Genomic DNA, 25,729 nt, shown 5'->3' with positions numbered 1-25,729 from the left:
GTAATACATTCTGAAAGTACTGAAAAATATTAGGAACAACTGCAATGCACAATTATTTTCATATCTGTCAAGAACTTTAGAGAAAGTCAGGCAAAACAAAACACCCCAAAATGCTGGGGAGTGAATCCTCACTGCCCAGGGTAATGAGCTACCACCAAACCCTTTAACTAACCCTCAGACCATGGGACCAGGTCTCTAGCCCTACTGAGTGTTAATCAAGAAGTCAGCCTTGCAAGGTAAGACACTTTCAAGTTGAGTTCCAAAAACAATTACTTTGGTAGCTGTAGCTAATGTAGGCTAAAGTATTAGATTTAGATTGAAGCCCCAACACCCAAGGTACACCACAAAATATAATTAATGAAGTGTATTAAAAGAAATGTGCAAAAAGATTACAATATAACAGCAGTGTGCAGCAAGGAGAAAATAATAAAATCTAAATACCTAACCTAAAATACTTATACAGGCTTTGGTTTTCTAATCCCAGATGTTACCTGACCAGTCTGAGACACAGGTCAATTATTCACTCAAAAAAATTGCTGCTCTCTTGAGGCGGAGCAAAAAACCCCCCAAACTTAAAAGGTTATTAATGGAATCGAATCTAATTCATAAAGCCCGATGTAGCTTGGATTACGCATGAGAAAAAGGCTGCAGCATTTGACAGCGGTTGTGTCTGCCCCTGACCTTTCAGCCCTCCTCCTGCCGACAAGCTCACTGTTGAAGCCCGCCCCCACCTCTGTCACAACTCCGCCCATCACAGCTCTGTAGAGGGGAGGCATTCGAAGGAGAGGGGGAAAAAGAAGTCCTATCAGGCTCCACACCGCTCGACTCCACTTTCATGCAACCGAATGCATGTGGAGTTCTGCCTTGGATTTGCTGCTCTCTGGATGCACATTTTCCCCATCCGAATTCTCAAAACTCAACAATAAGCCCCCGATGCAGAGTTTTGAGAATTTGGATGGGGAAAATGTGCATCTAGAGAGAGCGGCAAATCCAAGGCAAAACCTCTCCTGCATAAACGGCCCTTGTCTCCCTTTCTGCTTTGACTCGGCAAGGTTCTCCCCTTCCCTTTCAGCTTTGGATTTGTTTTCCCGATGACTTCTGTTTTCTGCTTCTGTCCGCTTTCCTTGTTTCTCTTTTTAGTTTCCCTCCCCTTTTTGATGGTGTGTCCTGACTTGTTGCTTCGTCCCCCTTTGAAATAGTTCTTTTCACTTCTTCCCTCGTGATTTACGCTCGCGCATCTTTTTTTCTTCACCCCACCTCTTTGTTTCCCCCTTATTTTTTCTTTCATTAGTGCAGCAGCCAAAGCGCCCAGGGCCATTTATGCATGGGAGGCCACACATCTTTTATAATCTTGCCATAGAGATTTGGATTTGGTACGGCACTCAAGCGCGGATCTAGTGGCCGCGCAAAGTGCATGAAAAGGGGCGGGCTTCTGGTTGGAACAAAAAAAGAACCCTTGGCCAATAGCCGCCCCTGTGGGTGGGGAGATGTAGGAGAGGGAGGAAACATTTGCCTGGATGGGCGGGGAGAAGAAATTCAACTCCAGGGAGTTTTTCATGGGCCCCTCCGGCAGAAAGGGCGGGGCAAAGGGAAAGATCGTAGCAACATAGGTTTGAGTTGCTGCTGGGATGCTGTGAATTTTATGGGCCAATTCGCGGCAGCTGTGAAAAATCAAAAATAAGGTCCGGAGCAACAAAGCATGGAAACCGCAGCAAACAGCCATGAATAAATGACCACAGAGTCCAGACAAAGTTTCAAAGCCAAAGGCCAAAAGGCAGGTATTCTGGCCATGCAAGACCCAACCTTGTCCAAGCACAAGAAGGGTCCAACCAGAATGAACAATCTTTCTTTAAGCGAGACTACCTGCAGTTGGCATGATGCTGGTTGACCAATCACTTGTGTTGCTAGACATGTGACCACGTACTTTATAGCTGCACTTACTCACAATCAAGCAATTCACCTTCCCCCATCCAGAGTTTCTTGTACTAATTAGATGGAATGTAGATGTGAAACTTCTTCCTAGTTCCTGGCCTTGAAGCTCTCAGCCCCATGTTCTCACTCTCACCTGTGTCTACCTTCTCTGAAACTGCAAGTCATTTGGTTCCCAGAGAAAGTGTTCTATAATTTTACTAGGCCTAAAGCCTGAACCAAAGTTTTTAAAAGCCAAGAAAAGGATAGAGAAAGGCCAGTTTCTTGACAATATCATTTAAATAACACTAGTATATTTTAAAAAAATCTCCCTCACACATTTAGTGGTAACAGAACTGCCACTGGCTAAAGTTCCCATGAGCAAAAAGATTCAGTGAATTTTAGGAAAGAAAGAAGTACGGAACTTCCACTCACCACCAAACTGTACTACACCCACACATCATCATAACTTTGTGCAACAAAGACACAATTATTTTCATACACAGAGCTATAGTAACTGAGTACTTTGCTTCAACCCCCTTTCACTTGAAACATTCATAATCTACCTCAATCTAGTTACCTTAAATGGGCTTAATTTAGTATCAAATAATCACATTCTGTTTGAAAAGTCTTGTTTCTTTATAATTGCTACAAGTGACTGTTATTTGGGGAGGGGGAGTTCAACCACAACAAACCAACACAAACTACTCTAGTGGCTTATTTTCAGGTAATATTTTCTGGTAACTGTTGCTATTTCCCTAACCATGTTTGCTATCCTTAAAAGCACTTTTAATTTTTTTTTATAACTATACATGATGTATAGATGCCTGCCGAAGAGGAGAAAATATACCGTAGTAAATCAGTCAACTCCAGAGATTCTGATCCTACAAAGGCTACTGATAGTTTTTCTATGAAGAAATTTCTGTGGTTCTAAAAGGAATAAAAAGTAAAATGAACAAAGGCAAAGAAGAGCTTGCCCACAACTCTAGGAATAGATTATTCATTTTACAAAATTTATACCCTGCCCTTCTGCCCTCAGAAAGGCCATCAAAGCAGATAACAAATCAAAAGATACATAACAAAATCACATTTCAAACCATTAAAACTAACAAAAAACGCATCTTTAAAACAATTAAAACCAGAGCTAGAATACCTACAAAAACATAAAACCAGCAATTAAAACATTGGGCACAAATTTCTGGAACAAACTGAAAAGCAAGCGGAGACACACTTGTCCAGTAAAGACTGGCGTTACTCTAGAACTGGTATCAGTAATCCTTTCTATTCTATACAGAGCTTTCAGTTATATGAACATTAATCAAAACACCACCAATTGTCTAGTTTGAGCTCCATGGTGGGAGAGGTCAGAATAGAATGCAACCAACACCGCTATCTTCTGTACTTATGTTAGGGCATAGGAAACTCTGAGGGTCGTAACATTTATGATGCTACAAATGAAGCTGCAGCAACAAAAATAAGCAAAAGTTTGTATCATTTCGCTGTTTCTGACATTTAAACTCACCACATAATTTATAGTTGACATATGTGCATGCAAGTTTGAGAGCTGTGATGGAAAGTAAAAACCTATTCATCTGTACAAAACAAATTAATATCAAATGAGGATAACAAAGGGCAAGCAGGAAGAATATTTAAAAAGCTAAATTTAATGGAAGTCAGAAGTTTACTGTAGAGAACAAAGAAAAAGACAATACAATTTATTCTTATTTTGATAAATGTTTCCTAGGATGTTAAATGTTGCTTTGACAAATGTTCTTCAGTGTTCCCTTTATTAAAAGTACTGTATGTGGGAATAGGAAAGCTGGGTACCCGAGGTTGGGTGAGAGGAAAATTTATGTAAGTCTATGTATAAAATATTGCAAATATAATTTATTAGAAGTGCTATACAAATTTAAAATTATTTAAAAGCATTAAAATAGCACAATGGCAAATCTTGAGGATGATATCTGTAACCACAAACCAAACGCGTTTTGGCCTCTAGGGCATTCATCAGTGGTTAGTTAAAACCTTTTCTTAAGTCTGCACACTTATACAGAAATACAATGATGTAAACAAATGCAAATACACAGTGGGTAGCCGTGTCAGTCTGTCCGCAGTAATAGAAAAGAGCAAGAGTCCAGTAGCACCTTAAAGACTAACAAAAATATTTTCTGGCAGGGTATGAGCTTTCGTGAGCCACAGCTCACTTCTTCAGATACAGCTAGAATGTGAATCCATCTGTCTTTAAGTAGAGGAGAGTGAATTCAGACAAGCATTAGTATGTAAATGTTAACAGTATGTAAATGTGAATAGCAGGCGTGATGGGATTAGGTGTGGTATGCAGAAGAGTCTGTGATGTCCAGGGGAGATATGGGTGTGGAGAAATCAGCATTGGTAATGAGCCATGAATGCAAGGTCTTTATTCAGCCCAGGTAAATGCATTGTCTTTAGTTTGAATATCAACTGTAATTCAGCAGTTTCTCTTTCCAATCTCCCTTTGAAATTCCTTTGTAAGAGAACTGCTACTCTTAAATCTGCAACAGAATGTCCTGGAAGGTTGAAATGTTCTCCCACTATTCAAAAACTAGTGGGAGAACATTTCAACCTTCCAGGACATTCTGTTGCAGATTTAAGAGTAGCAGTTCTCTTACAAAGGAATTTCAAAGGGAGATTGGAAAGAGAAACTGCTGAATTACAGTTGATATTCAAACTAAAGACAATGCATTTACCTGGGCTGAATAAAGACCTTGCATTCATGGCTCATTACCAATGCTGATTTCTCCACACCCATCTCTCCCCTGGACATCACAGACTCTTCTGCATACCACACCTAATCCCATCATGCCTGCTATTCACATTTACATTCTGTTAACATTTACATACTAATGCTTATCTGAATTCACTCTCCTCTACTTAAAGACAGATGGATTCACATTCTAGCTGTATCTGAAGAAGTGAGCTGTGGCTCACGAAAGCTCATACCCTGCCAGAAAATATTTTTGTTAGTCTTTAAGGTGCTACTGGACTCTTGCTCTTTTCTACAAATGCAAATACAAACAGTTTAAAACCCAAACAGGCAAGTGAATATGTTGTCTGAAAAGATAGAACAGTAATGGGTTAGTTACCATCTATTTGAAAGCCCATTATATAGGTCGAGTTAGAAATGTTTTAAAAATACAAAGTTGTAAGTATTTTTAAAACATTTCTAACTAGAGACACTGTCCTTCAGTGTTACTCCTCTGAAGATGCCTGCCACAGCTGCTGGCGAAACGTTGAAAGAAAATACCAAGACGACGGTCACACAGCCCGGATAACCTACAAGAACCAATTTCTAACTAGACCTATATAATGGGCTTTCAAATAGATGGTAACTAACTAACTAACTGTTCTATCTTTTCAGACAACATATTCACTTGCCTGGTTGGGTTTTAAACTGTTTGTATTTGCATTTGTTTACATCATTGTATTTCTGTATGTGTGTGCAGACTTAAGAAAAGGTTTTAACTAACCATTGATGAAGGCCCTATAGGCCAAAATGCGTTTGGTTTGTGGTTACAGATAGCATCCTCAAGATTTGCCATTGTGCTATTTTAATGCTTTTAAAGAATTTTAAATGTTGTATAGCACTTCTAATAAATTATCTTTGCAATATTTTTACATAGACTTACATAAATTTTCCTCTCACACAACCTTGGGTACCCAGCTTTTGTTTTTAGGTTGGGTTTCATTCCCCTCTTTTTTCGTCCACCTGTGGGAATAGGAAAGACAAGATATCATGACCCCTCGTGTGTGTGCTGAGGGAGAGAGAGACTGCTTGTCAAAATGTTTGATTGGAGTTTTAATTTTTTTTCCTCTCTAGTCCCCTTACTTATTAATGAGACACCAGAGGCTTATTTCCTCGGACTGTAAACCTTTGTCTGTAAGACCATTTTAGTCCATGTATTTTGTTTTATCTGGCCAAGGGCCGTAAATAATCTATCTATCTATCTATCTATCTATCTATCTATCTATCTATCGGTTTATTTCCAAGTTAACAAACAAGTAACAGAGATTTATTGAACACTACAAGGGATGAATTTGGAGGGGAAATGATGGTTAGGAAAAGCCTAGAACCAGAACTAATTTTTAAGTTTCACTTCAGAGAAGGCATAGATCTTAGATGGCTTACCGTATATACTCGGGTATAAGCCAACCCGAGTATAAGCCGACCCCCCAAATTAGAGGCCAGAAAAGGGAATTTCTTATTGACCCGCGTATAAGCCGAGGGGCAATAAGAAATTTCCTTTACCCGCAATGCTGCGCTCTAAAATGGCGGCCGCCATTTTAGAGCGCAGGGCCCCTGCCCCAGGTCGCCCTCCTGCCGCCTCCCAGGTCCTCCCGACCACCCCGACCCCAGTGCCATCCAAGGGGGGGAGGGGGAAAAGCCCCTGAACCCACTACTTACCTGGAGAGGCGGCGAAGCGGCGGCGGCGCATCCTTCCTGGGCCAGCAGGAGGCCCCTCCAGGCCGCTGCCGGCCGGAGGAAGGCGCCCAGGCGCGTGGGCGGTAGCGGCGCGACGGGCAGGGGCCTCCCATGGCCCCTCCCGGCGGGGGGAAATGGCGGCGGGGGCGGGGGGGCAGGGCAGCTTCCCTGCGGCTGCAGAGAGGCTGCCCAAGACCCCTCCCAGCGGGAGAAAATGGCGGTGGCTCGGCGGCGGCGGCAAGTTCCCTCCTCCCTCCTTCCCCCTTCTACCGTATTGACCCGTGTATAAACCGAGGCCAGCTTTTTCAGCCCTTTTTTTGGGCTGAAAAACTCGGCTTATACACGAGTATATACGGTAGATGTACAGAATTACAGTTCTTAAATTCACAAATTCCTTTCAGTTCCCAGAACTTCTTATAGATGTTGCTATTCAGACTCTGCTGCCTAGCTAACAGAAAAGGTAGAGATTAAAAAATCTCTTTTCCCCAGAGAACCCAGAAGTATGGAGATTTCTCCTCTAATCTCTCTTCCTCACTCCAGCACTCCAGTGGCAGTAATCCATTAGCAAAACCCTGTATCTGGAATATCTCTTTCCCAGAGCCTATTCCCTTCCAGTGACCCGAGAAAGGGCCCTTTCCCTTCCAAACTCTGCCTGTCACTCCACAGGATTTGTTTTACACCATTTTAGGAAAATCTGAACCCTCAGGTTCTCAGAGTCAAACACACTTCTGATCACGCAAGTTACCAAAACCTGAATCCTTTTCTTTATTCAGAACTGAGAGAATGAGCCCCTTAGCTCTGCCCACTCCCTTTCTCTGAGCTTCTCTCAAAGATTAACCCTTGGTTTGTCGCACAAGACTAATGCTTTAAAATACAAACATTATAGCTTAAAGTGTTTTGATTACATGCTGAGCTAAAATACTTTTTTGACATTCCAGTGTGGTACAGTGGTTAGAGTATCAGACTGGGATCTGGGACACCCAGGTTTGAATCCCCACTCTACCATGGAAGCTTGCTGGGTGACCTTGGGCCTGTTACTTAACCTACATCACAAGCATTCAGTCTGGATAAAATGAAGGAGAGGAGAACCATGTAAGCAGCTTTGAATCCCCATTGGGTGAAAAGGCAGGGTATAAAATGAAGTAAATAAATATGTTTTCCTTTTCTGGAATATGAAGAATTTGCTTCAGAGCAAGAGAAGGGCTCTCTGACAACCAGCATATTGCGATGGTATATCGTAGCTGGCTAGAAAGCTTCCAAGGTACAGACAAAAATAATGGGGTTTTGAGGCAGAACAGACCCCGGGATACCAGCCAGGCTCCATGCTTTACCAGGAAAAGCCAAGTTTACCCTGGATGACTTTAAAGCCTTACATTGCAAAGACCATTTGTCTTGGCGGGTGGAGTCCCAATGGAGCTGGGAAGATGTTACAACCTGAGAGTCCTTTGATCTGAAGTTTTAAGTGGACACCAGAAGAGATAGCGAGTATTTAATGGCAGGGCTCTGCTATCTCAAATGCACAGTTCCAAGGTGTAACAGTAAAGCAGGGGTGGGGAACCTTTTTTCTGCCAAGGGCCATTTGGATATTTATAACATCATTCGCGGGCCGCACATTCTGGCCCTGCCCCCTTTAACCCCTCCATTGTCGCCACTTCTGCCCCCAGCCCTCTTGTAGTGCAGAGGAAATACGTTTCTCCACAGCCCAGGTGGGAAAGGGTTAACATAGTTTCTTGGGTGGTCCTAGCGGCAACATAGCTAATGACTCTTCTGCAAGGGGGAAAGAAGATTCCTTTTCTCGGCAAAACAAACATCCACCTTGAATAGAGGCTATTCCTGGCCGCGGGAGGGGGTGGATCACCAGTCTTAGATCCTTAGAGCTAGAGATCTGCCAGGACCCATGAAGGGCCAGACCAAATGATTTCGCGGGCCTTATACGGCCCCCGGGCCTGACGTTCCCCACCCCTGCAGTAAAGTATAGCTCTCTAGTAAGAAAGGGATGGGTTAAGTGGTCACTGAATTTCAAACCCCAGTAAGCATATGTTAAACATGCAGCCTTTCACATATGCACATGTTTGCACACACTGTAGTTTTAAAAAAATACTTACCATTTGGTGAATGCCTAGGACTTTATATTAGCAATGTTAATGGGTGCTAATCACTAATTTGTTTGGATAGGTAGCATATCACGCTTGTGTGTTTTTACAATGCCCAATGGGAGCTGCAGTTTTCAATGCCATCACTTACAGACCAGTCATTGCTGCCTGCCATTCAACAACCGATTGCTTACAGAAGGGGTACCCAGCTTTTTTGAGCCTGCAGGCACATATGGAAATCTGACAGCATGATGGGCTAGCAATAAAATAGCTACCACAAAATGGCTGCCACAGGAGGCGGAGCCAGCCACAAAATATTTGACACAGCTTTACTTCAGGGATACAGTGCAAATCCTTGTGCTGTGTTGATAGCTGCTGCCAAAGCAACGTTTTAAAAAATCTGCGTCACCAATAAAATCTCCAATAGTCAGTCAGAAGCCTTGCTGGGAAAAAGCCCTACCTGGACCCGCCCACATCCTAAAAACACTTGGCTGGCACCAGAAAAAGTGCTGGCGGGCACCACGGTGCCCATAGTCACCTCATTGGGAAGCCCTGGCTTAAAGAAACAGGTTAGCAGCTGCAACTCTTGCATAGCTGCAAGTTGGACAGTGGAAGGGCAGCTGCTCAAGTTGGACAGTGGAAAGGCAAAGAGATCAAAGGCTTGGCTGACACATTGGCACATGAAGCTGCCATATACTGAATCAGACCTTTGGTCTATCAAGGTCAGTATGGTCTGCTCAAACTGGCAGCAGCTCTCCAGGGTCTCAGACAGAGGTCTTTCACATCACCTACTTACCTGATCCTTTTAACTGGAGAAGCTGGGGATTGACCCTGGGACCTTCTACATGAGAAGCAGATGCTGTACCACTGAGCCACAGCCCCTCACAACATATAACATATGATCATGACTGTTGAAAAGTGTGCCAAAAACATCCCTAGTTACATGTACTTGTACACTCCTTACAGTGATCACAGAATTTAATACCTCAACCACTGAATTCAAGGATTATCCTGGTTAATTATCATATACAATTAAAAGACATGTCTTGATGAACAACTGGTATTAAATAGGCACTATGAAATATTCTCCTTTTCAATTAATTATTGGATTTACCAGCCTTCAGTCTATCCACAAATGCTTTAGGTATTCCAGTCCATTATTTAAAGTTTTAATAAAATACTTTTATTTCTTACTATATCAAGATTTAAATGCAGTATAATGTAATTGAAGAGAACTTCCTGTTTGAAGTGCAATACTGCTGCCTTGGTTTGAGCAATTTTAGATACTGTGGTACAGGTTACCAAGGCAACTAAATACTTCCAGTGAAAAATTAAGCATGTCAGTTACATAAATCACTCCAAATGGACAGTTATTGTGAGTCGCTCCAAAAAGCAAAACAAACATTATCAGAACAAAGGGAGCAAGTGTGTATTATATTTTAAAAGTATTATTCCATTTTAAATCTAGGGTAGAATTAGGAAATTCCAGCATTGTGAGAAGTGTGCCAATATCTTATACTGATATAACAACTCCTCCTAAAAATTTACACCACAGTTTCAGGGGATTTATTATGCAAATTACTAATTTTTATTTCGTAAGTTACTAATTGAGTTGTCATCAAAATACACTTACATGACATTTAGATGTCACACTGTACTAGTTAGATTAATGCGTAGTGTGATGTCTGAATGCTTGCCACCCCCTTAACTCAGTTTAACAGGAGGCCATAAATTTGAATTATTAAACACAGATATGACATTTGTCATTAATGTCATATGTTAATTCAGGAATCCTGGCTTGTTCAGTAGCAATGCCTGCAGAAACAGAGTCACTGCTGTAAAGTGGTAAAATAACCTGCTGAAGTCTAGTCTCACTGACAGCAGACAAACCAGTATTTCTTAGCACACTTAGTTTTGATCATCTACTGCACTAACTACAATTAATCATGATGCCTGAAAGTAGCCTAAGTACAATGGTAATGCATGCGAGGGCAGAAGTACACCATCAGCTAGAGGTGTGCAATCAGACATTGACAACCCAATAAAATGCCTGATAGTTCAGGTACTGGACTGGGTCAGCAATATCCGATACTGTCTCCATGATATGAGGTCATTGTTCAGCAGGTCAGGAGGGCTGGCACGAACCAAAGGGGCCCAGAGTGGGATGGGCAGGTGTGGTGCCCTCCATTGGCATTGCCAGGCCAGCCCTGGGAAGGGGAGGTGGTTCCAGCTGCCCACCTGGGCATCGCCCAGTGGGCACCTCTCACTGGCACCAAGAGGTTCTGTGGGGAAGGGCAGGATTGGCCAGTTCGGCCCCCCAAGGAAGAAGCCTCATTGGGCGGCTAAGCAGCAGCTGATGGCGGACAGAGCATGCCATAGGAGTCAGGCAGGGTCGGGGCAGCGGGCATGGTGAGCAACTACTATGGCAAGCATAGGACACCCCAAAAATATGACCCGACTTTCAAAGGCCCCATTTATGACAGGGGCTGCACAGATGTCATCTGCTGTATCCTGCTCCTGGTTGCTGTTGTGGGCTACATAGCCGTGCGAGTGGTAGCATGGATACAAGGAGACCCCGTAAAGTGATCTATCTAACAGACAATTGTGGCCAGAAAGGAACACATAATGAGTAGGTGGAGAGGATCAGAAAGTGATCCTCTGCACTATATTAACAGAGAGCTCTGCATCATCTCCCCTCCCCCACTTCAGTCCTGTCTTTTTTTCATTTACTATCTTCTGGATGCAGACAAGGAAGAAGTCTATTTTGCCCCAGGGGTGGTGGTGGTGGAATCCTAGACTTTGTATAAACCTGAGGCTGAGCAAGTCTTGCCTTATCAATGATGTTAAGCCATTAAGGAAAAATAAGTTTGGCCTTCTGGAACCACGCAGAACACCCCCTCCCTTCTTATAATTGAGATGTCACTGTTTGTTTTTGCTGCAACAGACTAATGCATCTATGCTTCTGGAATTAGTTATCAGCATAGGCGATCTCTCAGACTGTCTAGCTGTCCTTTTCCTGTCCTCAGTCAAGCTCAGCTCTGAATGCCAAGCATGTGCCCCACAGACCTGACCTCCCCCCAAAGCAAGCATCATAATTGAGCCCCTAACATTTCTAGGACTTTTGCAAATGCCCAGAAGGTATATTCATACAAATTGGTACTAATCCTCCACCTTCTCTATGCTTTCCATCATTTAATTGGGGAGCCTGGCTGCTCCTCTCAAGCCGGCCAAGACCCGGTATGTCCAACTTATGCACCATCTGATTTTTGATTTTATGTTAAGTGGATTTTAACTGAATTGATGGTTTTAATTAATACTGTACAAACTGAAGGTTTTATTGTATGTATTGATGTGACCCACCCTGAGCCCGGCCATGGCTGGGATAGGGTGGGATATAAATATAACAACAACAACAATAGCCAGAGTGGTGTAGTGGTTAAGAGCGGTGGTTTGGAGCGGTGGATTCAGATCTGGAGAACCGGGTTTGATTCCCCACTCCTCCACATGAGCAGCGGACACTAATCTGGTGAACTGGATTTGTTTCCCCAATCCTACACACAAAGCTGGGTGACCTTGGGCAAGTTTACAGCTCTGTTGGAGCTCTCTCAGCCACACCTATCTCACAGGGTGTCTGTTGTGGGAAGGGGAAGGGAAGGTGATTGTAAGCCGGTCTGAGTCTCCCTTAAGTGGTAGAGGAAGTTGGCATATCAACATCAACATCAACATCATCAACTCCTCTTCCTCCTCCCTCTTCTTCTTCCTCTTCTTATTCTTATTATTCTTATTTTTATTTCTGATAATGTCAGAACCCAGAATCTTGTTGAGGAGGGAAAGAGTGGCTAGGGAAGAGGGAGTGCTCCACAACTGGTCAGCGGTGCATTTCAAGGGCCATTGTTTTCTCAATGAAGAATCTTCATATACAATTATTAAAGGTAACATGGCTATATTATAACAGAACAATTCAGGCAAGCACTTCTATAAAGGGGATGAGACTATGGACTTTACCCCTATGTATAGTACGTATTATCTGTTTGCCGTATGTATTATCCTGTTCTCACTGCATTGTTTTCTATTTACATAATACCAATTTATGCATTGTTTAATATATCAGGTATCTTACTTTTTGCTTGTTTCAGATTTCTATAATCCTAGCCCTATTATATTGCCTATTAGATGTCTCATTCTACAGACTGCAGTGATTTATATTATGTAATACCCCTTCAGTCTCAGTGAGAAAGGTGGACTATAAAGTATATAATTAAGTAAATAAAAATTGTTATGCCAAAAAGTAACTTTTTTAAATTGGTGGATACCAAAATTGAACTAGGCTTTTCAGTCTCAGACTTTGCCAACCTAGGCTTGAGATATCACACAGGTCCATTCTCCCCCTGATTAACAGTGATACTGGCTTGTGGTTTCCCATCTGGGTAATTATCCAATTTCAAATTATATTCTGAAATTCCAGTTACCATTGAGTTCATATGATCATTAAACTTCATAATCATGTAATTCTTAATCTATTATTGTTTTGCATATATTTTTAATTTATTATGTTCTCTTGGGTCTTAAAAGCCAATGTTCTAAATAGAATTATTTGAATAAATAAGTAGTAACTATTTTTGTACAATGTTTAAAGGGCGTGGTGACCTCTTTCACTAGCAATTTGATTAATTACTCCCCCATCCCCAATTTCTTCCATTCTTTATAATCTATAAGATTGACCATATATCAAAGCCTGTATTTTATGATAAATTGCCAAAGAGCAATTGCAGCATTTCTAAAAGGCAGTGAAGTTTTAATTAAATCAGTTTTAACTAAAATCAGTGAATCTTTTTCAATTACCCTCTCCCATCATAGTTGATATTATCATTTAATCAGAACATTATTTAAATAAATAATAATATTAGCAATTAAGCTTGGCATTTATACTTCTTTTACTTAGACACCAAGTACCTGGTGATCATTTATTGTTATGCTGCTGGTGGTGTAGGCACAGCTGTTGTTAACTATTAATTGTTGTTCTACTTTTAATTTTATTATTTTACCATACTGTCCACTGTGAATGACCTAATAAAGATCTAATTTAAGCTTTATTTTGTAAGCCTCTTTGACAATGAACTTCAGAAAGATGGAATAAATGTATTTTTAATTAATCTTAAAATAACCAAATCACCCATTACAGCAGGGGTGGGGAACCTTTTTCCTGCCAAGGCCATTTACATATTTATAACATTACTCAGGGGCCATACCAGGCCTAGATCTTGGGGAGAAGCCAGGGTTGCCAGGTCTCCAGCCACCACCTGGAGGTTGGCAACCCTTGGAGAGGCACAGAGGAGGGAGGGAAAGAAGGAAAGGAAGGAAGGAAAGAGAGGGAGAAAAAGAAAGAGAAAAAAAGAGAGAGGTTCCCAGCTCCCCACCCCCTCTCACACATACACACCCCGGGGCAGGCTTCTCCCAACACACACATACACGCAAGCACTCGAACGCTGGGGCGGCCGGGCATGATCCTGGGAGAAGTCTCCATGGCTTCTCCCCCCCATACAAAAAAACGCAAGCACCCGGCTGATGGCATGGCCGGGCACGATCCGAGGAGAAGTCTCCACGGCTTCTCTCCCCACACACACACACGCAAGCACCTGGCTGCTGGGGCAGCACACGCAAGCACCCTGCCGCCACAGCAGTCGGTGCTCCTGGGGAGAACTCTTCCGGCTTCTCCCCCACCCCCATACACACACATGCGGTCATCTGGCCACTGTGGCGGCTGGGCATGATCTGGGGCTTCTCCCCCGCCCCACGGAAGTACTCAGGTACGCACGCACCCGGCTTCACAAGGGGCCGGGCACGATCGGGGTGAAGCCTTCCCGGCTTCCCCTGACACACACACACACACACACACACAGAGGTGAGCAGCCCTGTGGTAGCAATGGCGGCGGCTTCCGTGAGAGAGTCCGCGGGCCGCATCCAATGGCCCGTGGGCCGGAGGTTCCCCACCCCTGCATTAGAGCAACGGCAGTACTTGACTGCAGTTCCACAGATTTACTTGTTGTGTGTTATTAGGAAGCCTTTAAAAACATGAAGGAAACAGTGATAAGGGTAAAAGCATGGGCATCACCTGTGAAAAAACTGTAATTCCTACTGGAGGAGTTGGTCACACTAACCAGGAAAGCCTAGTTTAATATTATATATTAAGAAAAGCAAGAGATGAAAACATTAGACATGTTGGCTGGAGACATCAACAGTCAGCATAACCAATTGCCAATATCACATCCCATATGTTAAATTATTTTAACCCTAACCATGCACCTAAGCTGGGTTAACATTGATTAATTTTAGCCATTGGTACCAAATAATATGATAGACACCTGAGAATATTGTTATTTTTTCTGATACAAATACGCTAGGAGATTTTATAAAATTTACCTACTCATTTCACACCAGGTAATTTACTCCATTGTCAACTACATTTCTAGAATAGTTGAAATAACATTTTCCCTTCTAGATCAACATTTATTAGTATAAAATGCACAACTTAGGACACACATTACACACAAATACATGTAGCAAAAAAACAAACAAACTGCAGGCACTTTCAGACTGGGCAGTTTTAAGTTAAGAAGCCAAAGGCTGAGATTTTACCCATTCCATTTCGCCACATAAACCATTCCCATCCAAAGCTTCTTTTTACCTAGGAAAAGCAGTGTCGGGGCATTTATTATATGCCTTTACCATTCAGTTCCATTCCTTTCCTTTCATCCAATAAAAGCTCTATGATATATATGTTTTAGAGTAAACCTTGACAAACTACGTCAGTTGCAACTCTGCATTTACTTAGAATAAAATCACGGTGATTTCTACATTTGCTTGTTTTGTATTTTGTTGAGCCTTGCAAAAAACTAAAGATACCTTGCTATCTGTCTCAGTGCTTGCCCACTTCCTTCTCCACAACTTGTTTCCTGCTGTCACTACCACTACTACAACACTCTTTAAAATGTAATGAATTCATAGAGAATCATACAGGAATTTATTGCAATTATCATATACCATTTTCTAAATTAGGATGAGGTGGGCATGTGAAAAATAACTAAAGGCAGTGACACCTACACTAAATGAAACAATAGAAACCTAAGCTATAGAAATGTTAACTGAAAATTCTAGCAACTAGGTAAAGATGCCCACACAGCTGTCCCCTGGGGCAATATTCTTTTTTCCACTGAAGTATAAGAAGGCTTTAATAAGCACTGTAAGCTAAATAAATGCATCCTTTAAACTACAGAAAAAAACTACTGCAGACTTTAACTTTTGTACAAATGGCATTAAACTATTCTAGCCTCTTAAGTTATGAAAAGACCTTAACTGTATACATAATTTATTATACAACCTGTGAAAAGGTTCTTGTTGCCAAGGAGACAGTCTTAGGACGAACAGTTCTATGCACAATGCTTACAGCAAAGTGAAAACCAATCAGATTTTGATACATGCTGCTTTTCAAAAATGCATATAGAAACAGCAAGCACAAAGCCGTTTCCCTTTCGTGTACAGCAGTAGAAGCAAGTGGTTTAGGGAAGAAACAAATATTAAAAAGGAGAAACCTGACTCTAATGGCCCCAAACCCCAATGTCACAAAAGAGAGACAAGGCTTTTACCACCCATGATCAATACAGCAGTACATACTACCTGTTCCTGTATGTGTTATTCTATTATGTAGTTTCTGCATACTTTAAGATGTCATGTTAATACATATACTTTGTTAAAGATGTGTCACATATTTCTGCTTGATTTCAGATTTCTGCAATCCTAATCCTATTACATTGTTTACTGAATGCTCCATCCTGTTGATTATACTGACTTACACTGGGTAATCCAACTTCAGTCTCAGTGACAAAGGCTGACTATAAATAACATAAATTAATGTTTTGTGGCACATTAAAGACTAATTAATGCTACACCAAATCTGTTAGGCTTTAGAGTTCTGTATGACTTTTTTATGTAGAAGAATTTTTCCACAGACCAAGGCTCACAGTCATAGAGAAGGACTACAAAAATGCAGGGACTATATAAAATATATTTTGTCCATCATTTCCACACATAAATTATGTACACAAGCTTTACTTGTTACTAGTACAAAAAATACAAACTGTGCCTATAAACAGCTGTGACACGTGCACACACTGTATATAAAATGTAGACTGTGGAAGGAAACTAGGGTTACAAGTGACATCTTATATGCTTTGTAATAGGTGAACTGATTTGTAAGCAACCATTGCATCAGCTAGTTCATAACCATCCCAATTGTTTAAGGTATCTCGATATCTGTTGACTCCTAAAACTGAACCTTTACTGTCTGAAGAACAGACAATTAGCTGTGACACCTTTACAAAATATTTTCCTAATAAAATAACACAAATATGCCCTGATGTGGATGCCAGCTTTAATACAGGCCAGGCAGAAGAAATGCCTAATACATTGTCTGGTTTGCTTATGGACTATTTTAACACAGTTACTGTGATGGATATGGACAGGATCCTGGAATTTGGAAAAACCACCACTTGTGCATTGGACCCTTGCCCATCCTCGCTCCCAAAATCATGAAAGGACCATACGAAGGAACCCTTGATGTCTATCATAAATCAATCACTAACTCAGGGCACCTTCCCTTGACCTTTCAAAGAGGCGATTATCCATCCACTACTTAAAAAAACCATCCCTATACAAAAATGATGTGGTCGGTTATCACCCAGTGTCTTATCTGCCCTTTCTGGGAAAAGTGATTGAGAAAGCAATAGCAGACTGACCCCAGGTCTTCTTGGATAACTCATCTGCTCTGGACACTTTTCAGTCTGGTTTCAAGCCAGGCTATGGGACAGAGATAGTTCTGGTGGCTTCAGTTGATGAACTTCACCTAAACGAAGACCATGTTTTTTTGTTGCTCCTACTGGATGTCTCTGCAGCCTTTGATACAGAAGATGATATCATCCACTTGAGGTTTTGGAAGCAGAAGTAAGTATCAGGATGTGCCTTGGACTGGTTTAAATCATTCTTCATGGATCAAACTCAAGGGTTGCCATTGGAGACCAGCTATCTTTAGTGTGGGAGTTGTGGGTGTGTAGGAGTTGTTTTTTTGGGGGCAGCACCAATGACATCCATGGCTGCCCTTAATTGTAGGCCCTGTGGAACTCTTTAAGGTCCCGCAGTGCCCTGATGTTACTAGGAAGAGCATTTCACCAGGCTGGAGCCAGGGCTGAAAACGACCTGGCTCTTGTTGAGGACAGCTGCACACTCCTAGGGCTGGGGACCACCAATAAGTTGTAATCCATTGAACGTAATGTCATTTGGGAGTTTACCAGGAGAGGCGGTCCCGAAGGTACGAAGGTCCCAGACCATGTAAGGCTTTAAAGCTCTAACCAGCACCTTGAATCTGATCCGTTACTCCAGCTGGAGCCAGTGTAGTTAGTGAAGAACTGGCTGTATACACTCCCGGATCAAGGTCCCTCTATGATCTCTAGCGCCTCTTTCTTTTCTGAATCCAGCTTGAACATCTGGTATGCCTCCTTCCATATATGGTAACAGTCTTTGTTGAAAGATTTTGAGCATCACTTTACTTCCATGAGAAATTAACGTGATGCTTCAATAGTTGCTGCAGTCTTTGATGTCTCCCTTTTTAAAAAAAACAAATGTAAATTGAGTGTTTCCGGTCTGTGGGCCATTGTTTTGGATTGGCATACTCTTGTTAAGATTTTGATGGATTCCATTTCTGTGGCTTGGAATAGCTTTATTGATATCCCCCATTTATTCCTGGTGATTTGTTTCTCCCAACTGCTCCCTGTGCAGCTTTCACTTCACTTTCTAAAACTGTAGTTTTGTCTTCAAATATTATTCTTGGAAGATATCTCTCATCTTTTCATCTCTTTGTATAGTTCTTCAGTGTATTGTTCCCATCTTTTCTCTATTTTGTCCTGTCAGTTAAGGTATTTCCGTGTTGATCTTTCAGCATGCTTTCAACTTTTGAACTGGATGTCATCAATATGCTGATGACACCCAGCTCTATATTATTCTATCACAAATCCCCTGGAGCCTTAGTAGAAGTCCTGAGCTACTGCCCATGGGGTGACCAAGTGGCTGAAAGTGAACAAACTGAAACTGGACACAGACAAGATAAAAGTGATGCTCTCTGGGAAGGCAGAGATCGTAAGGACTTCCTGCTTTTGATGGGACGTTCACCCTTGCTGACTCAGTTAAATGCCTAGGGATCCAGATTGCTGCTGAAGAAATTAATACACCTGGCAAAAAAACACTTTCTCCTCACTCAATCTATCCTGCAAAACTAAATTATTCAGGAGGATTATTTACACAGGTAATAAGGCTGCATTGTAATGAAATAGCTCAGAAAGATTTTTTTAAGGAAAGAGACTGGATAATACTACCTCTGTTCCTCTCTTATGTTGAAAGCCATACCGAGTTGCCATAAATCAGCTGCAACTTGACAGCATTTTCTACAACCACCATAGTACGTATTGTCTGTTGCTTTAAGTAGGCCCTACTATGTAATTTCTGCATTGTTTAATGTGTCATGTTTAAATGCTTAAGCTTTATTTCAGCTCTGTTTTAGATTTCTGCTTGTTTTTAGATTTCCTGTTGATCATATTGACTTACACGGTGTAGCCCACCTTCAATCTCAGTGAGAAAAGTAGACTATAAATAGCATAAATAGTATACAAAAAATGATGGCTCCAAAATTTAGGTATAGAGCTTATTTTGTCAATATGCAGCTACAGAGACAATAAGGCCAAGAACCATATTCAGCCACACAGTGAAGCAGAATTTAAAAAAATCATGAAGCAAACACAACATCTCCCCCCCCAAAAAAGTCTTCAAACATATGTATAGATGCAAGAACTACCATGAAATAATGTCTACCTTTTCTTAATTGTCCAATCTCCCAGTGAATGTTTATATGGGGGGTCTGCTACTTTTTTCTGTGTCCTTTGAGGTCCTCCAGGAATCTGAGCTTAGCCCTCTTCTTTTCTCTCTACAAATTGTCCCTGAGTGACCTCATCAAATTCCAAAGCTTTTGCTGCAATTTATATGCTGTTGACTCCTTTTTCCTCCTGTCTACCCTGTTCTACCTCCACTATTCTACCCCTACCTTGCATCTCCAATTACCTATCTAATATTTTCATTTGGATATCTTATTGACCAAGACGAAACTCCACAATTTCCCTCTCAACTTCCTTCTTTTCTTCGCTAGCATCACTATTCACCTCTTATTACAAGAACAAAGCCTTAAATTTATCTTTAAATATTGCTTCTCGTGTTCAGTAAGTAAAAATAATGTTGATTTGCCATAGGGCACAGTAAATCTGTGGCTTGCTTGCACTGTAATTAAAAATTCATGTCCAAATAAATCTAGATTTCCAGTAGTTGTAATTAAGTTGATGTCAACTTTGCAATGGTCTAAAACATTGTCAAAAAGTCATCAAGCTTGCAACCCTTCACAATTCCCAGGGATAAACCCAATTTAATAAAATGGGAATTACTTTTCAATGGGCCTACTCCGGATTGCTCCCTAAATTACAATAGAAGACAGATTAAGACTGAGAACTACAATTATTTTACACAGCAGCCTTACTCGTACTCTAAGCAGATCTTAACCTGCTTACAAGTATCCACATGTGTCCTTGGGGTCTGTGAATTAGGTGGAACAGTGGCATAGAAATGTTTTCAATAAATAGAAGAAATAAATGGTTGGATGATGCTGTTTCTTGCTTATGTACACTAACACGTAAGAACAATTGAGAGCATGAAGTTTCAAATGTGCTAGTTAGTAAAATGTACGCGGATGTCAAATGAAATATAAAAAAGAAAAAATATGTTCATAGCACTCCAAACTTCTTTTTATATGTATCTGTGGTTGGAGCATACTAGTTAATTGAACTTTGATATATGGTCTTGCCTTGACGTGGACGACCCAGGCTAGTCTGATCATATCAGTTTCAGAAGCTAAGCAGGCCCTGGTAGTACTTGGATGGGAGACCAAGGAAGTCCAGGGTTGCTACGTGGAGGCAGGCAATGGAAAACCACCTCTGGATATCTCTTGCCTTGAAAACCCTATTAGGATGCTATAAATTGGATGTGACTTGACGGGACTTTCCACCACTATATGATCTTGCTTTTCCTCATTGGCCCATCATTCAGCTCTCTGCCACAATTTCTTTTTCCTTACCTTTTCCCGTTAAGAAACAAAGTACCCTTGCATATGCACACTGGAGACAGGAAGGGATTTTCACTGTTTCCACCTCAGACACTCTGTTCTGGGGAGCTTTCTTTCACAGCAGCAGGAAGAAGAAGCTATGGCAGTGATGAATAAGGCTTGGCTTCCTGTCCTGAAAACCTCCAGACTATCAAAGACTAGTCAACAATAGCCATGCAGATTAGCTTTGGATTTCACACATTAACAGATCACTTCAGGATACAATGGTTCCATCTTAACATACAACACCCTCATTAGCACATTATCGTGATACTTACAGGACAATGATTAGCACATTTCCTTTGATACTTTTTGCAGGACAAGGATTAAGCAAATCAAAGATTATGGAGAAGAATGAGTTAATATAAAATAAGATTTATAAGGCAATATAAACCCCTCCTTGCCATCCCTCAAATCTGAAAAAAGTAAAATGAATTTACAAAATAGGAATTTACAAGACATCTCATTGCCTAAATTACATGCCTCAAGGACCTCTCAGGTTAGTAAGCAGAATACAATTAAATGCATTAATTAATCAGGACTTTAAAAATATTTATACATGGTACTTTAAAAACAATAAAACAGGAAATGTAGATGATCGCATACCTGCTGTACAATTGTTGTTAATTCCAGACAGAGCTGTATGATATTATTTCTTGTAACAGAATAATCCGTCACAGCAGCAAACGGTGATCTGCAATGTTAAAAAACTTGTTAAAAAATCTATGTTAAACCGAAACCACTTTTATTATAGCACCGAGTATACACAAGAAAAGAGGAAGACTCAAAATGTCGACTTGGAAGCTGGCGGGGACGTTAAATTGAAGACTTCAGTTTAACAAACTGAAGACTTCAGTTTAGCTTCCCTACTTTGGAGAGGGAGGGGACACTAAGCTCAAGCCTTCAGTCTTGAGTCCCGCTGGCAGCGACACAGGACTGAAGGCTGGACTTGCACCATATTTTTTGGGTTTGGGTTTAATAAACCCATTTTTTTTTCAAAAATCCAGGAAAGCCAATATGGCAATTTGTCTTTTTTGGATTTTTTTGAAAAATTCCAGGTTGATTAAACCTGAACCCCCCCGCAAAAAAAAAAACGAGGAAAAAATGGAACACAGCCTTAGTTTTAATACCCCACTTTTCTCTATCGTAAGGAGTCTAAAAGAGGCTTACAACTGCCTTCCCTACCTCCCCCCGACAGGCACCTTGTGAGGTAGGTGGGGCTGAGAGAGGTCTGAGAGAACTGTAACTAACAGGCTTCATGTGGAGGAGTGGGGAATCAAACCCAATTCTCCAGATTAGAGGCCACCGCTCTTAACCACTACACCATGTTGGCTCTCAGTCTGCAACACCTGAGCAAGGCTGTTAACGATAGGATGTTTTGGAGAACTTTGATACACAGGGTCGCCATGAGTCACAGGTGACCTGACACTTAACATGCACACATACAGAATCAGTGTTCACAGCCTACAAGAGAAACACCCTACGCTATATTAGCACATGTACCTTAATTTTTGCTATCTGATTAGAGAGAGCTAAGTGCTCAATGAAACTTGCAGTTTTCCTCTGAGACTTCTTCCCCTCCTTGATCTGATCTTTTTTCTCCCTCCTGCAAGGTAGGGCAATAAGCTCCTTTTACTCAGTCTAAGGGTAAATGTGTCACAGTGGTGTGAGGGAGAGGGGAAAAGGTCAAGTCCGTCTGGACAACAGAAGGCATGAAACCGCTGAGAAGCAATGAAAGCCCTGCATGCTCCCCTCATGAAGATTAGGTATCCTTCTATTTGTAGAAATGCATCTTGGATGTAAGAGCTGAATGTGTCTACAGCATGCCTACCTTGTCTTTAAAAGCATTTCACTCATTCAAAAAGAAAAAAATATTTCATAGCTTTCCCCCCAGTACTCCCCAAAATTTACATCGGAAATATTGGGGTGGGAGGCTTGGGGAAAAAGGAGGAGTCTCCCCCATCCCAGTTTTTTCTGTCTTTTCCCCAGGCCTTCAGATCTCTAAACTGATGTTCTGATTTGCCACACATACCGTATAATATTCCTGGTTTCCCAAGCAGAGGACTAGGCCAGATATATATTTACTGATATTTACTACTGGGAGTCAGTATTATGCTCAATTAACATGACAACCAATCCACAAAAAAATTTCTCAGGATTTTTGTCACTGAAATAAGTATAAATGGAGATGTTATTCAGGACATTATTAATTAAGACACTATTTGCTCTTAATATTCTGCTCCCTCATAATCAATTAAAACACAATTATTTGTGTATTTACTTTACAAGACCAGTAACTGGGCTTGTGCTCAGAAACAGAGAGGTAACCAATGCAATTCACATAGTACAGATAAATTCAGAGGGAATATGTTGATCTGTACTCTACGAACTTCAATGTTGTTCCTGTGGGTTAGTGGACCCACAGGAACAGCCTAGTATGGATCTGCAGAGGAAGGGGGGAACTGCTGGAAATCAGCACAACTATGCTGGCACCTTTTTTTAAAAAGCACTGATTAAGATAATGATCTTCAGCTAATTCAGCTAAATGTTCCTGGAGCTGACCCAGCATTACCCTTTCGAGAGCCTTGCTCTGAAACTGGTCTGTAACTGTCAGGTCAGACAGGTCCAGCAAAAGCATTTACAGCACTGGCCTGACCACCAATTCTGTGCAGGTCTAAAGTGTCAAAGAGCTTTGCAGTGGGATGCATATATTTAATGAGGCTGGTGTGATGTATTCAGTTGGTGCAAGGACTATGCTGAACTACTGAACTGTTGAACTCAGCTGCGCAGAACTGTGTTGAGCTTGAGGCTCTGCTCCAGGCTCCATTGTCTGTTTCTCATATTGGATGGTGGACTTTGGCCGTCCAACCACGGACTGGGGTGGTGGTGGCTCCGGGTGGTTGGGAACTGTATGTAAGTTGGGGTGTTTTGCAGTTAAGTTAGTTCTCTCTTCCCTGTTAACTGAATAAAGCGGTTGCTGTTGGAACTCAGTCTCCGGCCTCATGTGTAACCTACGCATACATAATAGCTGGCATAGTCTAACATATGTTGCCCAGTCTCTAATATATGATGCCCTGTCTAATATATGCCCAGTCATGTGCAACATGGTCTTGCCTCCACATTGACTTTGCAGGACCTTTCCAGGGACAGACATTTCTCATTATTGTGGACTCATACTTTAAGTGGCTGGAGGTTGTCACCATCGCATCCATGACCACTCGAGTAGTCATCTGAGCACTGAGGCAGGTCTTCATGACCCATGGCCTGCCTGACACGGTTGTTTCGGACAATGGGGTACAGTTTACGTCTGCAGAGTTCCGGCAATTCATGTCCAGAAACCTGACCCAGCATGTAACATAGGCACCATTCCACCCATCAACCAACGAACAAGCGGAGCAGATGGTGCAGACAACAAAGGAATCCCTGGGCTGACTGGTCCACGGAAGCTGAGACGTGCGCCTGGCGGGCTTCCTCCTTGCACAGCGCTTGACACCATGCACAGCCATTGGTCGGAGCCCGGCAGAGTTACTGATGGGGCACCGCCTGAAGACCCTCATGGACCATCTTCATCCAGACCTGATGTCTGATTGACCTCCAGGTCAGGAGGCTCCAGTGCCCCCCAGATTCCTTGCGCAAGATGAGCCAGTGTATATCTGGAACTATGGCTTGGGGCCACTATGGGTGCCCGTGACCGTCATCAAGGCCACTGGTCCGGTCTCATACAGAGTCACCACCCCTGACGGGTGGGTCCTCTGGCGCCACATTGACCAGCTGCAATGCCGGCTTGCAGACCCCCCAACAGACGGGGTGGCCCCAGCAGTCTTACCTGAGCTTGAACTCAGGGAGAGCCCCCCAGTGGCTCCAACACCAGCATCTGGTCTAAACCCCCTTCCAGTGAGGCGCCACGCCGCTCTCCAAGGACTTGGTCTCAGCCGAGCTACCTGCCAAGCTACCTGTGCCACTATGTATGCTGAAAGCAGGTATGCTCAGTCTTAGGAGAGAGGGGTATAATGTATTTTGCTGGTGCAAGGACTATTGAACTATTGAACTGCTGAACTCAGCTGTGCAGAGCTGTGTTGAGCTTGAGGCTATGATCCAGGCTCTGTCATCTGTTTCTCATATTGGATGGTGGACTTTGGCTGTCCAACCATGGACTGGGGGGTGGTGGCTCCGGGTGGTTGGGAACTGTATATAAGTTGGGGTGTTTTGCAGTTAAGTTAGTTCTCTCTTCCCTGTTAACTGAATAAAGCGGTTGCTGTTGGAACTCTGTCTCCAGCCTCATGTGTAACCTACGCATACATAATAGCTGGCATAGGATCCTCTGCTCTGGTGACAGTACCAGAAAAAGTTCCTTCACTACCTAGGAAAGATAACTGGACACATTTCTTGTCTCCAGCAAGGCAACTGCCTCCCCCTTCTCAACTTTCTTATGCATTAAATAGCTGAGCTCTACTCCCTCAACTCCATGGAGGAAGTTCAGCCTAAAAGAAGTATCTCAAGGCTAGGATCCAGTTTTTAATCACACACAGAGATAGACAAACAAGAGGAATGAGAAAGGGATATACAAAAATTAGAAAGCATACAGTTTTTACATCTCTTAAGGGTTTTATGGTCTTTACATCATCCCTGTGAGGCAATCCAATTGTTCCAAGGTTTGTAGAGTTACTGTGTTTGATTAAGAAACTGTGGAGATGTATGAAAATATTCTCTCTAGAAAAGGTCAAGACCCAGAATTATGTGGGTTTTACACACAGCAACCTTTTGGGTTATGTCTGGTTGCAGACACTGAGAATGGACTTCAAAGGTCTCCCAGATTGTCAGACAGGGAACAATAGAGCTCACTACTGTTCTTCTTCCCACAGGTAACTGACAGACTACATAAAAGCAATCTTGGTGCCAAATCCTTCAGACTTATGTGGCCTGCTCTAGCTAGCTGAAGTTCTGGATAGCTAAAATTCTCAAAACAACAGGACCTTCCTTCTTGTAGACCTACTTAGAATGGCTCCCCAATTCTGCCGAAGT

The 25,729-nt window shown here is 42.0% G+C and overlaps 1 protein-coding gene across 6 annotated transcripts in view; it reads right to left on the bottom strand.

Annotated features, from left to right (window-relative positions):
* CNKSR2 (connector enhancer of kinase suppressor of Ras 2) overlaps positions 1-25,729 on the bottom strand; it is a 227,681-nt gene that overhangs the window by 149,037 nt on the left and 52,915 nt on the right. For all 6 annotated transcript variants that reach the window (XM_056861670.1, XM_056861672.1, XM_056861671.1 and 3 more), the window contains exon 4: positions 21,314-21,401. In XM_056861670.1, the coding sequence (XP_056717648.1) occupies positions 21,314-21,401 (88 nt within the window). The remainder of the gene's footprint in view (positions 1-21,313; positions 21,402-25,729) is intronic.

Source organism: Euleptes europaea, chromosome 16 (genome assembly GCF_029931775.1).
Source record: "Euleptes europaea isolate rEulEur1 chromosome 16, rEulEur1.hap1, whole genome shotgun sequence".
In the NCBI taxonomy this organism is placed as follows: domain Eukaryota; kingdom Metazoa; phylum Chordata; class Lepidosauria; order Squamata; family Sphaerodactylidae; genus Euleptes; species Euleptes europaea.
The sequence above is the reverse complement of the archived record's forward strand: the minus strand, read 5'-3'. Positions and strand labels throughout refer to the sequence as shown.